At 38.4% G+C, this 13,197-nt stretch overlaps 1 protein-coding gene across 1 annotated transcript in view; it reads right to left on the reverse strand.

Moving 5' to 3' along the window:
* LOC109560047 (transmembrane protease serine 11E-like) overlaps window positions 1-13,197 on the reverse strand; it is a 57,027-nt gene that overhangs the window by 27,530 nt on the left and 16,300 nt on the right. Inside the window, exons 2-4 of the mRNA XM_070790974.1 lie at window positions 9,445-9,569; window positions 5,442-5,563; window positions 2,592-2,659 (exon numbers count right to left, since the gene is read on the reverse strand). Of these exons, the coding sequence (XP_070647075.1) occupies window positions 2,592-2,659; window positions 5,442-5,563; window positions 9,445-9,569 (315 nt within the window). The remainder of the gene's footprint in view (window positions 1-2,591; window positions 2,660-5,441; window positions 5,564-9,444; window positions 9,570-13,197) is intronic.

The following is a 13,197-nucleotide window of genomic DNA, read 5'->3' on the forward strand; positions in this document are numbered from 1 at the left end:
TACAGGAGATAGGAATCAAGACCACCCCCAAGAAAAAGAAATGCAAAAAGCACAATGGCTGTCTGAGGAGGCCTTACAAATAGCTGCGAAAAGAAGGGAAGTGAAAAGGAAAGGAGAAAAGGAAAGATATGCCCATTTGAATGCAGAGTTCCAAAGAATAGCAAGGAGAGATAAGGAAGACTTCCTCAGCGATCAATGCAAAGAAATAGAGGAAAAAAACAGAATGGGAAAAACTAGAGATCTCTTCAAGAAAATTAGAGATACCAAGGGAACATTTCATGCAAAGATGGGCTCAGTAAAGGACAGAAATGGTAGGGACCTAACAGAAGCAGAAGATATTAAGAAGAGGTGGCAAGAATACACAGAAGAACTGTTCAAAAAAGATCTTCATGACCCAGATAATCATGATGGTGTCATCACTCACCTAGAGCCAGACATCCTGGAATGTGGAGTCAAGTGGCCCTTAGGAACCATAACTACGAACAAAGCTAGTGGAGGTGATGGAATTCCAGTGGAGCTATTTCAAATTCTGAAAGATGATGCTGTGAAAGTGCTGCACTCAATATGCCAGCAAATTTGGAAAACTCAGCAGTGGCCACAGGACTGGAAAAGGTCAGTTTTCATTCCAATTCCAAAGAAAGGCAATGCCAAAGAATGTTCAAAGTACCACACAATTGCACTCATCTCACATGGCTAGTAAAGTGATACTTAAAATTCTCCAAGCCAGGCTTCAGCAATACGTGAACCGTGAACTTCCAGATGTTCCAGCTGGTTTTAGAAAAGGCAGAGGAACCAGAGATCAAACTGCCAACATCTGCTGGATCATTGAAAAACAAGAGAGTTCCAGAAAAACATCTATTTCTGCTTTATTGACTATGCTAAAGCCTTTGACTGTGTGGATCACAATAAACTGTGGAAAATTCTGAAAGAGATAGGAATCCCAGACCACCTGACCTGCCTCTTGAGATATCTATATGCAGGTCAGGAAGCAATAGTTAGAACTGGACATGGAACAACAGACTGTTTCCAAACAGGAAAAGGAGTACATCAAGGCTGTATATTGTCACCCTGCTTATTTGACTTATATGCAGAGTACATCATGAGAAACGCTGGGCTGGAAGAAGCACAAGCTGGAATCAAGATTGCCAGAAGAAATATCAATAAGCTCAGATATGCAGATGACACCACCCTTTAGGGCAGAAAGTGAAGAAGAACTAAAGAACCTCTTGATGAAAGTGAAAGAGGAGAGTGAAAAAGTTGGCTTAAAGCTGGACATTGAGAAAACTAAGATCATGGCATCCAGTCCCATCACTTCATGGCAAATGGATGGGGAAACAGTGGAAACAGTGTCAGACTTTATTTTTCTGGGCTCCAAAGTCACTGCAGATGGTGACTGCAGCCATGAAATTAAAAGACATTTACTCCTTGGGAGGAAAGTTATGACCAACCTAGACAGCATATTCAAAAGCAGAGACATTACTTTGTCAACAAAGGTCCGTCTAGTCAAGGCTATGGTTTTTCCAGTGGGCATGTATGGATGTGATAGTTGGACAATAAAGGGATCTGAATGCTAAAGAATTGATGCTTTTGAAATGGTGTTGGAGAAGACTCTTGAGAGTCCCTTGGACTACAAGGAGATCCAACAAGTCCATCCTAAAGGAATTCAGTCCTGAATATTCATTGGAAGGACTAATGTTGAAGCTGAAACTCCAATACTTTGGCCACCTGATGGGAAGAGATGACTCATTTGAAAAGACCCTGATGCTGGGAAAGATTGAGGGCAGGAGGAGAAAGGGAAGACAGAGGATGAGATAGTTGGATGGTATCACTGACTCCATGGACATGGGTTTGGGTGGACTCGGGAGTTGGTGATGGACAGGGAGGCCCGGCATGCTGCAGTTCCTGGGGTCACAAGGAGTCGGACACGACTGAGTGACTGAACTGAACTGAACTGATGAACAGATCTGAGATCTTAAATATTTATAGCAAAAAAAAAAAAAAAAAAATGAGTAAAATGAAAAGAAAGAAATATAGTAGGAAGGAGTACCAAGAAGAGAAAATAAAAAATCTCCTTTACTACGCTATTTTACATAGGACACTTATTTGTTATTAAACCAAGAGATGTGGCTTAGGTCCGTATTTGTTCTAACTAGTTTCCTAAAATCAAACAAGTCAAAAAACCCAATTCTATAATACAGCCACCGATAACACTTAGAATCTGCCTGCAGTGTAGGAGACCTGGGTTTGATCCCTGGTTTGGGAAGATCCCCTGGAGACAGGAAAGGTTACCCACTCCAGTATTCTCACCCGGAGAATTCCATAAATTATACAATCCATGGCATTGCAAAGAGTCAGACATGACTGAGAGCCTTTCACTTTCATTTTTCCCTCAAAATCATCTTGCAAATTCTTTCTTTTGGATTTAAAGAATGAGTAAGGCACATTGTAACCCACGACTTAACACAGAACAGATACAAAATTAATCTGTTAAATTATATCACATATGAACAATTCAAACTATTTTTTACTGACCAGATTAACAGCTTTAGCTTCAAATTATAATCAGAAGTCAGTACTTTAGATCTACATACCTGAACTTGATAATGTGAGACTTGACAAATTTTCCCCTCAATGAAGATTTATGAAATGCATTTTTTACCTGTTCCAAAAATATTCAAAATATGTCAGTAAGGATAATTTTCTAAAATTCTGCAAACTGATTCAAAGCTTAAAACATTTTTAAAAACAAAACACACTGACCGACATTCCACAATTGCTGAACTTGAGGAGTCTCTTTTTGTACTCTGTTCAGTGATTTCAACTGAACTCTGACTTAAGAATTATATGAGCTGGAGAACCATAGGAGGGGGCTAGGAGTGATGTCTGCTGTGCTACACTTGGAAAGAGATAAAAGAGAGTAAATAGACTGGGTTTTGAAAAGCAAGAGAAGTATTCACTCTATGAGATAGAGACTTACTGTAGGTAGACAAAGGAAATGGAAAAAACTGTGGCAGGTGGTAGGTCATAAATTCAATCCATGGCCTCACCATCCTGAACACACTGGGTCTCATCTGATCTCAGAAGCAGAGTTAGGCTAGGTTAGTACTTGGAAGAGATAATGAATGTGAGAATGAATGCATAACGGTGTCACATGGTTCTCAAACCTAGTGAAAAATATTACCAAATATCCCTTCATAATCTACACCCAATTCAGCACTCAAGATGCTCTTAGGAAGGCTCAGATGAACTGGGATACATAGCCGATGGTGTGTGTGTGTTAGTTGCTCAGTTGTGTCCAACTCTTTGCAACGCCATGGACTATAGCCCGCCAGGCTCCTCTGGCCATGGGATTTTCCAGACAAGAATACTGGAGTGGGTTGCCATTTCCTTCTCCAGGGGATTTTCCCAACCCAGAGATCAAACCTGGGTATACTGTTTTGGCAGGCAGATTCTTTACCACTGAGCCACCTGGGAACCAAACACAGATACTACGGGCTGGTGACTAATTGACAATGAGCCTTTTTATTCTTTCTTACATTTTGTTTGACTTCTGACTTTGTTCCCAAGGACAGTTACTTCAATTATGAATAAATCAGCACAATTCAATTGAGCCCTCTAATGACAGCATTCATTTGGAAATAAATTTAAAGGTTTTTTTTTAATCACATAACTTCAAAATTAATTGTTTTGAAGAGTACTAGAGTCCTATTTATATTCCTTTATGTTTTGTTTTTGTTTTTGTTTTTGTTTTTTTTATATTTATAGTTTTTTTTTTCTCTCTAATTTTATTTTATTTTTAAACTTTACATAATTGTATTAGTTTTGCCAAATATCAAAATGAATCCGCCACAGGTATACATGTGTTCCCCATCCTGAACCCTCCTCCCTCCTCCCTCCCCATACCATCCCTCTGGGCCATCCCAGTGTACCAGCCCCAAGCATCCAGCATCATGCATCGAACCTGGACTGGCAGAAAACAAGAAAAACAGTTGCATTTTTACTTAATATATTTACTTCCATTTCCTTTCCTTTACTATATATTACATTTATATTACATTATTTTTATATATAATACTATATATTACATTATACTTTACTATATATTACATTTCATTTCCTTTACTATATATTACATTTCCTTTTGTTTACAATATATTACATATTTTATATATATATACTTAAAATATGTATGTATGTGTGTGTATATATATATACACACACACATACATATCTTTAAGCAGATATATTTCCTTAAAAAGAGCTTATTTGATATTTCCCTGATTTGGTGTTTACAAATACAAATTCAACCAAGATTTGATCTCCTCAGCAAAGTATCCAAATCCCTAGGCTTCTAATTTACCAGACAGTTTCCAGGTGGACCACTGCCATTCTGTTCTCTCTCAGGATATTGGAAAACAGTTTGGGAATTTTCTAGTCTAGTGGCTTAATTTTCACATAAGGGAATTTTTCCAGAATGGCAAAGAGATGTGCCAAATGACACATCATTGGCTAGTAGATGGTCCTAGAAGTAGGTGTCCCAGCTCCTAGTTTAGGGTGCTTTTCATCACATCATTTCACAAATAACCTCACAGACTATCAGGAAACTTCCAAAGTATTCTCTAAGTAGTCTGACAATGATAAGTCTTCACCCAGGCTCTTGCTCTTTTGGCCTATACTGCTAAGTTTTCCCAGGTGGTGCTAGTGGTAAAGAACCCGTCTGGCAATGCAGGAGACGTAAGAGATGTGGGTTCGATCTCTGGGTTGAGAAGATGCCCTGGAGGAGGTCACAGCAACCCACTCCAGTATTCTTGCCTGGAGAATCCCACAGACAAAGGGGCCTGGTAGGCTATGGTCCGCAAGGATCACTAAGAGTCAGACATGACTGAATCGACTTAGCATGCATGCCTAGTTTTCCACTATTTATAATATTTCATTTATTCCTCAGGATACATGTTGATGACCTAAGGATAAAGATGAATATCCAAGGATTTCCTATAGATTTATGTACTAAAAACTTGTCCAAGGTTGGATACTTTTTAGTACTAAAATACTACTCAAGTACGTGTCTGAATAGTTTCAATCTTGTGTCTTCTGCTAAAGGTCTCTTCTTGAGGAAATCAATGACACAACAACCATATTTTGGGTCACCCTCACATTCCCAGAATTTCTGGACTCTGCTGATCAATAGTGTATCACTAGCTAAAGAAGGGTAAGTAAGAAGGACAAATAGAAAAGACTAAAGGTCACTAGGTTTAGTCCTATAAGGAATATTCCTCCAAGTCATGTATTGTCAATTTTGTTTTATATCTCTCAGGTAGGGTCTCTCCCCATTTTGCAAAGATATAAAAGCTCAGTTGAATGGACATTTGAGAAGCTAGGATACCAAAAATTTTTGGTAGAAAGTGATAGCAAATGTCCTAGAAATGGGGGGAAATGCTTACCATTGATTCAATTTTCTGGCTCATTTTTGTGAAATTTTCAGAAGCCTCTTTTCCAAACTCATCATATACTTTGTTACTTGTAAATGACAATGTGCTGTAGTAATTGTAGGTCTTCTTTTGATCTATAAGGAAAGAGGCAAAAATGTATCATACTTTTTCTCAGATGTGTGTAAAGCATCAGGCATTTCCTTGTTTGGTAGTTGCTAGACAGAATGAGACAGGAAAAAATTTCCCACCCAGATTATCTCCATCATCCTGCTCTGAGCTTCATGGTTATCTCAAAAATAAAAGACAACAACATTCATCATTATAAGATTTAGAGTGTAAAATCATTATAAGATTTAGAGTGTAAAATCCATACGAAATGCTCGGTGTTCCCGTACGCTAATTAGTCACATGGATATTTCTGAATAAACCACAAGAAGCAGCTAGTCAGGCCATCTGAACTTCTGAATAGATTCAGAAGCTTCCCAACAGCAAACACATCTTTATATTTTAAAAGTAGATTTCTTCCAATTCCGTAAACTACCCATCAATTCTGGCTGCAAGGACTCTAGAATAAGAAAATTTATTCTGGCTAAAGAAGGAGGTGAAGGTAGGGATTAAAATGCCAGGAGTTCAGTGTATAGAATTTTAAGGAGCTAGAGTTGCCACCTTGGTAACCCTCCAGGGACACTACATAGTCTCACCTGGTTCCCTTGGCTCTCCGTTTATTTTCTCCCCCCAGCCAGAGGCATTGGCTTTTTTGTTTCTTTAGCCAATGTCTCCACTTTCTGCATCCAGTTCAAGCAGCCCAAGTTTTTGGTCTGCTGAAGAATTAATGCAGCATAGCTTTTCTTCTACTCTCTTTTACATGAAGCAAGCACAGAGCTAAGAAGATTCTTTCAATGAGATATTAATGCTGACTATGTTTTGTGTGAGAGATTGTGCCAAGCATTAGGAATACAATGGTGACCAAGACTGTTGTGTATGGTTATAATAGGAAAATGGAGTTTGCCTCATTCAACCTGAGTTTCTCTCTTGCTTCTCATTCTTTCTCTCACTTAAACACCAGAGGGAAAGGAAATTAACATTAGACACCTGTATCCCTAGCATATTCACATGTCTCACTCAGTTTAAAATAACCCTCATAAGAAAGCAATGTTATCTGCATCTAACAGTAAGGACTGTAGTCTCAGAAATGTAAATGCATTTGTCCAACCTCAACATAAGATTGCCAGAAAAGATTAAATTGGGTTTCAACCTAACATCTAACTCCCAAAGCACACATTTTCATGATACACTGCTTCTTGGAATGGAGAAAACCAAACTCACTCACTGAAGCCATAGGAGAAATCTCTAGTTATGCATGAGAGCTATCAGAAAAAAAAAAAAAACAAAAAACACAACTCTACCAGATCATTCTGGTCATTCTGAGGATTTATTGGGATAGAAAGGGAAGCCACTGGTCAGACTTGGACAAGACCTGGGGAAAGAGTAGTGATTTGTAAAGGAGATGGATGGTGCTGAACGATCAAGCTCTCCTAAGCATTTGCCACCTAAGTGAGGGTCTAGGGAGGATTTTCCTTCCTCCTTTCCTGGCCCTGAATGGCCTGTGTGACCTGAAATGCAAACAGATCACAATATACACAATTTCAAGTATGATTTTTAATATATTGAAATAATGACCAACAGTTTACCTTCAGTCTAAAGCTAGGTCCAAGACTCGGCATTTCTAACAAGCCCCTAGGTTCTGCTGATGTTGCTGGTACCAAATCACACAATGAATAGTAAGGTTCTAAAAAAGAGGTAAACATACTCTTCTATATCCTTAGACTTGTTTTTTTTAATTATTAGATTGAATTATTTGAAAGTGCCATTTATATAGGTTAAAAATGGTCAAATATCAGCAATTTCATATGCTACAACTAAATTAACAAATTACTATAATCAATATTTTAATTTGCCTGATAGAGTCAAATCGGTTGCTAGGTGTCAAAACACATTTGCAGTTGACAGAATTATATGGCATGTGTAGTTGATGAAAAATACCAGAGAGTGTTAACAGAAAAGTAAGAAAAATGAACATGAGTTGGCTAATAATATTCTAACAGAAATTATTCATTGTAGGTGATTCTATAACCCACAGTGATGTTCATAGGAGACATACTGCTATTGTTCAAGTTACTGAAGAGATAGAAACATAGTCCCAAAGGCCACCAGACAAACTGCACACACAGTTCTATGTTGCCTGGGTTTTATGCCAAAATGATGTTTTTCCAAGCCTGATCATCTCCATCTTTATCTGCCTGTTTCTACAATAGATTTGTTTGGCTCACTTTGGTTCTCTAGGCATGACAGCTCCTAAATGCTCATGTGCTTTATCTACTCTGTTCTTATGTTACATCTGTAAACAGAAGATAGGGGACAAATATGACAGCAACACATATCATAACAATCCCTATTTATTCAGGTGTATTGTGTGAGCAGTGGAAGTTGTGTGTTCCACATTACTCAGGTGATCATCCCAACAATAGGATATATAGGAACAGGGCACTGGAGAAATATTACCAGGTTTTTATTGTATGTGTATGAGTAAAATTTGTAAGCTTTATAATACATGACTTGGAAAGAGGCAAAGGGGAAGTACTAAGGAAAATTTTCTCTCACTGAAGTAATGAGATCCCTAACATTACTAGGAATTCCTTGTTAAGTCAGACAAGCCTAAATATGCTCCCAGAAAATATCATAGGTATGATTCATTCATTTTTATCATTCAGCGTTCAATAAACATTAATTATCTAACATGTGCTAGGAACTTGCTAAGTTCTAGAAATACAAAAGTGCATAAAACATAGTCTTAGACATCCATGGAAATGAATAATGATGTTTGCAGCATAATGAGACTTAGTATATTCAGAACAGAGCTATAGAATTATAAAATTATTTAAGCTATTCTTTTTATATTAAAAACATGTTTCAGAGAAATTATCAAAATGCAGATACCACAAATTCAAAGGCCTGCATGTAGGCAAATTCTATCCCCCTTTCAAAAAAATCTTTAAATACTTTTTCTTTAAATTTTCCAGAAATAATCCACCTTGTTTAGGAAATGAAGATTGGATTTGTGTCTGTTAGCACAAGATAACCAATTTACAAATCACCATCTTTCTTCACAGGAAAGCAACTTCTGCAAATTCCCAATTAAATTACAATCATGTGATTAGCTTTTTTGGTTACAGGGCCTTAAATATCAATGCATTATCTAGTCACTAAGGGAGATATTAAACCAATAGATCAAAATGGAGTCAACTAATTAAAACCTGAGACAGAGTAAGAAGGGAACTTCAGAAGGGTTGTTATGCCCTGGAAAAACAGTTCTGAAGTACCCTGGGGAGTTTTCTAATAACAGAGAAGTGTTCATGGTTCATCTAGCAGGGAGGTACCTGATTACCACAGAGTGAACCTCTTTATAATTAACCTTTTCAGCATATCCTGTCTTCTTTAATCACTTGCAATATATCCCAAGATGATTTTAAAATAATGACAATAGACATTTATTCAACATATACTACTATAAGCATTTTTCCAGCTTACTAGTACAAAATAGAGCCTACCAGTTTATAATCTCTGATTGTATAATTTATTGAACTGTAAGGATTTCAATGAGTTGGAGTTATTTTAAATCAAGATGATTTAAAACCCTATGACCTCAAACCTCTCCAAACATTGGACTCTACCTTTCCTATGGTTTTCCCAAAATTAAGACTTGATTATTTCTTGTCAGTGAATATGAAAACTAGCATGATATTCCCAGCAGGAAGCATTGCTACATCAAAGATAGAAGAATCTTCCTTGGCTTGTGCATATTAAATGAGTAACAAGGCAGGTAAAGATCCTTTTGAACTATCCATGCAAACAAATTATGGTAATGAATGAATAAGCCTGAGACAAATCAAAACAGAAATGTAGATCAGGAAATATTTGAGGTAAATCACATGATGCCAGGGCAACCCATACTTACTATATCTTGCATAATGAATGATGAGTCCAATGCACACTGCCAGGACAATTAAGGAAATAAAGGTGATGAGGCCGACAACCCAGGGCTCCAGACAAGCCCTCTTCCTGGCCCTCACCACAGATGACCTGAGAAAGAAAGCAAACGGATGGATTATATTATAATGTACACCATATCCACTCCTTAGGTGAAACAGATATTCCTGGGGAATTAATTCAGGACACTCAGAAGGAAGAATACTGTTTTGGTTTAAAACATACCCCAATCCCAGGCTGCTGAAGCCATTCCTGGCTCTGGTTGCCTGACCTTAGGCAGATAATTTGATTTCTCTGTGCCTCAGTTTCCTTGCTCAAAAAATGAAGATGATAACGATAGCACCAGTCTCAGAGGATTATCATTAAGAATTAAATGAATTACTGTAGGTAAAGTGCCTACAACAGCGCCTAGCATGTAGCAAGTGCAATGTAAGAGTTCGCTATGATTTACTGAGCTGGTCACATGCAAGATACTTTCAGGCACTGTACAAGCTATGAAAATGTTTAAAGCCTATTTCCATCATATAATTTTAAATGGCCTATGATACATGTTAGGGCTTCCCTGATGGTTCAGTGAGTAAAAAATCTGCCTGCAATGCAAAGACACAGGAGATGCAGGTTCAAGTCCTAGGTCTGGAAGAGCTCCTGCAGAAGGAAATGGCAACCCACTCCAGTATTCTTGCCTGGAAAAGAATTCCTCCCATGGACAGAGGAGCCTGGTGGGCTACAGGCCAAAGGGCTGCAAAGAGTTGAATTCAACTGAGTGACTAAACACACAGACCACCAGGGAACTCCCTAAATCCTAAACTTTGGGGCTTCACAGGTGGTACTAGTGGTAAAGAACCTCCTTGCCAATATAGAAGTAACTCAGTCTCTGGGTCAGGAAGATCCCATAGAGTCAAACACGACTGATACCACTTAGCATGCACATGATATATGTTATAGATTGAACCATATCAGGTTCCAGGCAAAGCTCCTAATTCTATTCTCGTAATATTTTTCTGAAACAAACTTCGAGGATACACATAACTCTAGAAAAGAACCAGAGTTCTTTTCTACAGAGCCAGAGTGTTTGAACTGATGTTTACCTCTAAACTTCAGCAATGCTTCAGGAAATCCCCTCTGCATGCAACTTCCTCAACCTCTCCCATTTGTTCTGCTTTAAAAATATGTTACTGAAAAATGCTGATCAACCTGCTTTTTGTTTGATTAGTAAAGTTACCATTCCCTTGTGTTACAATAGCTTCTAAACAAACTCAAAAGTTAGAGAAAATGAAAAGTCAGAGTGGGCCAAGTTGTTGAATCATGATGCTGTTATTTTCGATTTCTTGGGGTATTTATCATGCTGGTAGAAACAAGGCATGTGTTCTTGTCTCCACAGAAGGCTGGTACATGAGAACTGGGGGAAAGGAGAGGGTTATCCTGGAAGGTGGATTCAGAATAAAGAGAATTCCAAGCCCAACCCTTTCCTTACCAACTTGGACAAGTTATTTAGACCCTGAACTAAGTTCCTCTATCTGGCAATAAGAGACAGGCCACCCACTGTCTAAAGCACATGGTTGACTGTAGGACCCTGATTGAGATCACGAATGTGAAAACTTCTTGAAAATTGTGAAGAATTTTACAGTAAATAATTGTTGCTTACAGAAACCAAGGGGACTCCATTTCCTGGTGATTCAGGACTTGTTTAGTCACTAAGTCATATCCAACTCGTTCATGACCCCATGGACTGTAGCCCGGCAGGCTCCTCTGTCCATGGGATTTCCCAGGCAAGAATACTGGAACGGGTTGCCATGCCCTCCTCCAGGGGGTCTTCTGGACCCAGGGATTAAACCCACATCTCCACATTAGCAGGTGGATTCTTTACCACTGGGCCACCAGGGAAGCTTGATACAGGACTGCTGCTGCTGCTGCTAAGTCACTTCAGTCATGTCCGACTCTGTGGGACCCCATAGACGGCAGCCCACCAGGCTCCCCTGTCCCTGGGATTCTCCAGGCAAGAACACTGGAGTGGGTTGCCATTTCCTTCTCCAATGCATGAAAGTGAAAAGTGAAAGTGAAGTCGTTCAGTCGTGTCCGACTCTTAGCGACCCCATGGACTGTAGCCTACCAGGCTCCTCTGTCCATGGGATTTTCCAGGCAAGAGTACTGGAGTGGGGTGCCATTGCCTTCAGAAGTGGTATAATCGGTCACTGGCCGATTATAATTTGGTCACTGGCACACCTTCATCCCATCTTGACTCTGTCTCAATGTCCTGTTCAGTGGGAACACTGTCACAGAAGCCAATAGTGTCATCACTACAGACCTCTGCCCCTGCTGAAGTCACTGGGATGTAGTGAAGGCTCCAGGGATCTACTTGATCTCGTCCCTTGGTTCTGTGATTTCCCCGTGGGGCTGTAGCCAAGGAAACTTTATCTTCCTCTCCCCAATTTCTTCCATCTCCAGTTTTCCTTTAAGTGGGATTCCAAACACCTGTTCCTAGAATGACGATTACTGAAGTATAAAAAGACTTCTTCACTTGTGCAAATTTCTTATGTGAAGATGTGCCTAAGAAGCTTATAAACTGATACCTGTCCCTCCATCCCTGAATGCTTGCTATTCACTTGTTGCAGAGGAAAGGAGATGTGTACAGCAGACATAAGCAAAATGTTAGAGGGAATGTTCAGAGGGAAAGGCTTCATAACTAATTTCAACACATGCCAGATGAATATAATTTGTAATTGTAGGAAACAATTGATATAATCATTAAACAAATGTGTAAAATTGTGAAATATAAGACAAGTTATATTGTCTTATATTGTACAATAACTCTTCATTGAGATAGAAAATTTTAAAAAGCAGCCACTAAATTTATGAGGTAGTATTTACCTGTATCAGCATACAAAAGACCAATGAACTATTTTAATGAAGAAATGTTACAGAATAATATGCATCGTATGTTTGGCTTTTGTAAATGTTAATAATAAAAATACATGTGTGTGTGCATAGAGAAGTATATTAGAAAAACAGAAAATTTTTTAATAGTAAGAAGTGAAATAACAAAAGTAAGTGAGCAACTTTTAATTTATGTATTTTTTATGATGGATTCTTTTTAAAAGGAAATATCATGGCTTTCAAATTAAATGAGAGAGAAACTAAGGAGGACAGTTATACATGTCTTTTAAAAAATTTTTTAATTAGAGTGTAGTTGCTTTATAATATTGTGTTAGTTTCTGCTGTACAGCAAAGTGAGTCAGCTGTATGTATACATGTATCCCCTCCCTCTTGAACTTCCCTCCCATCCTCCCCACCCAATCCTCTCTGGGTCATCACAGAGCACTGCACTGAGCTTCCTGTGCTATACAGCAGCTTCCCATTAGCTAACTATTTTACATGTGATAGTGTATATATATCAGTGCTACTCTCTCCATTTGTCCTACCCTTTCCTTCCCCCACCCATGTCTACATGTCCATTCTCTACACCTGCATCTCTATTTATGCCATGCAAACAAATTCAGCTGTATCTTTTTTCTAGATTCCATATATATGCATTAATATACATGTCTTTTCATGGAGTTCCTATCTCTAACTTGTTTGAGATACTACTGTGTCTTCTGTTTCTCTCTCCCACCTCTCAAAACTATTTTAGAGATGCTCTGTCTTTGGTGGCTTTGAGGGAAATAATAGGGATAGCAGAGAATAAACCAAGAGAACCCATTAAAAACACTCTGAATAATTAAGA

The sequence above is a fragment of the Bos indicus genome, chromosome 6 (genome assembly GCF_029378745.1).
Source record: "Bos indicus isolate NIAB-ARS_2022 breed Sahiwal x Tharparkar chromosome 6, NIAB-ARS_B.indTharparkar_mat_pri_1.0, whole genome shotgun sequence".
NCBI classification, from domain to species: Eukaryota; Metazoa; Chordata; class Mammalia; order Artiodactyla; family Bovidae; genus Bos; species Bos indicus.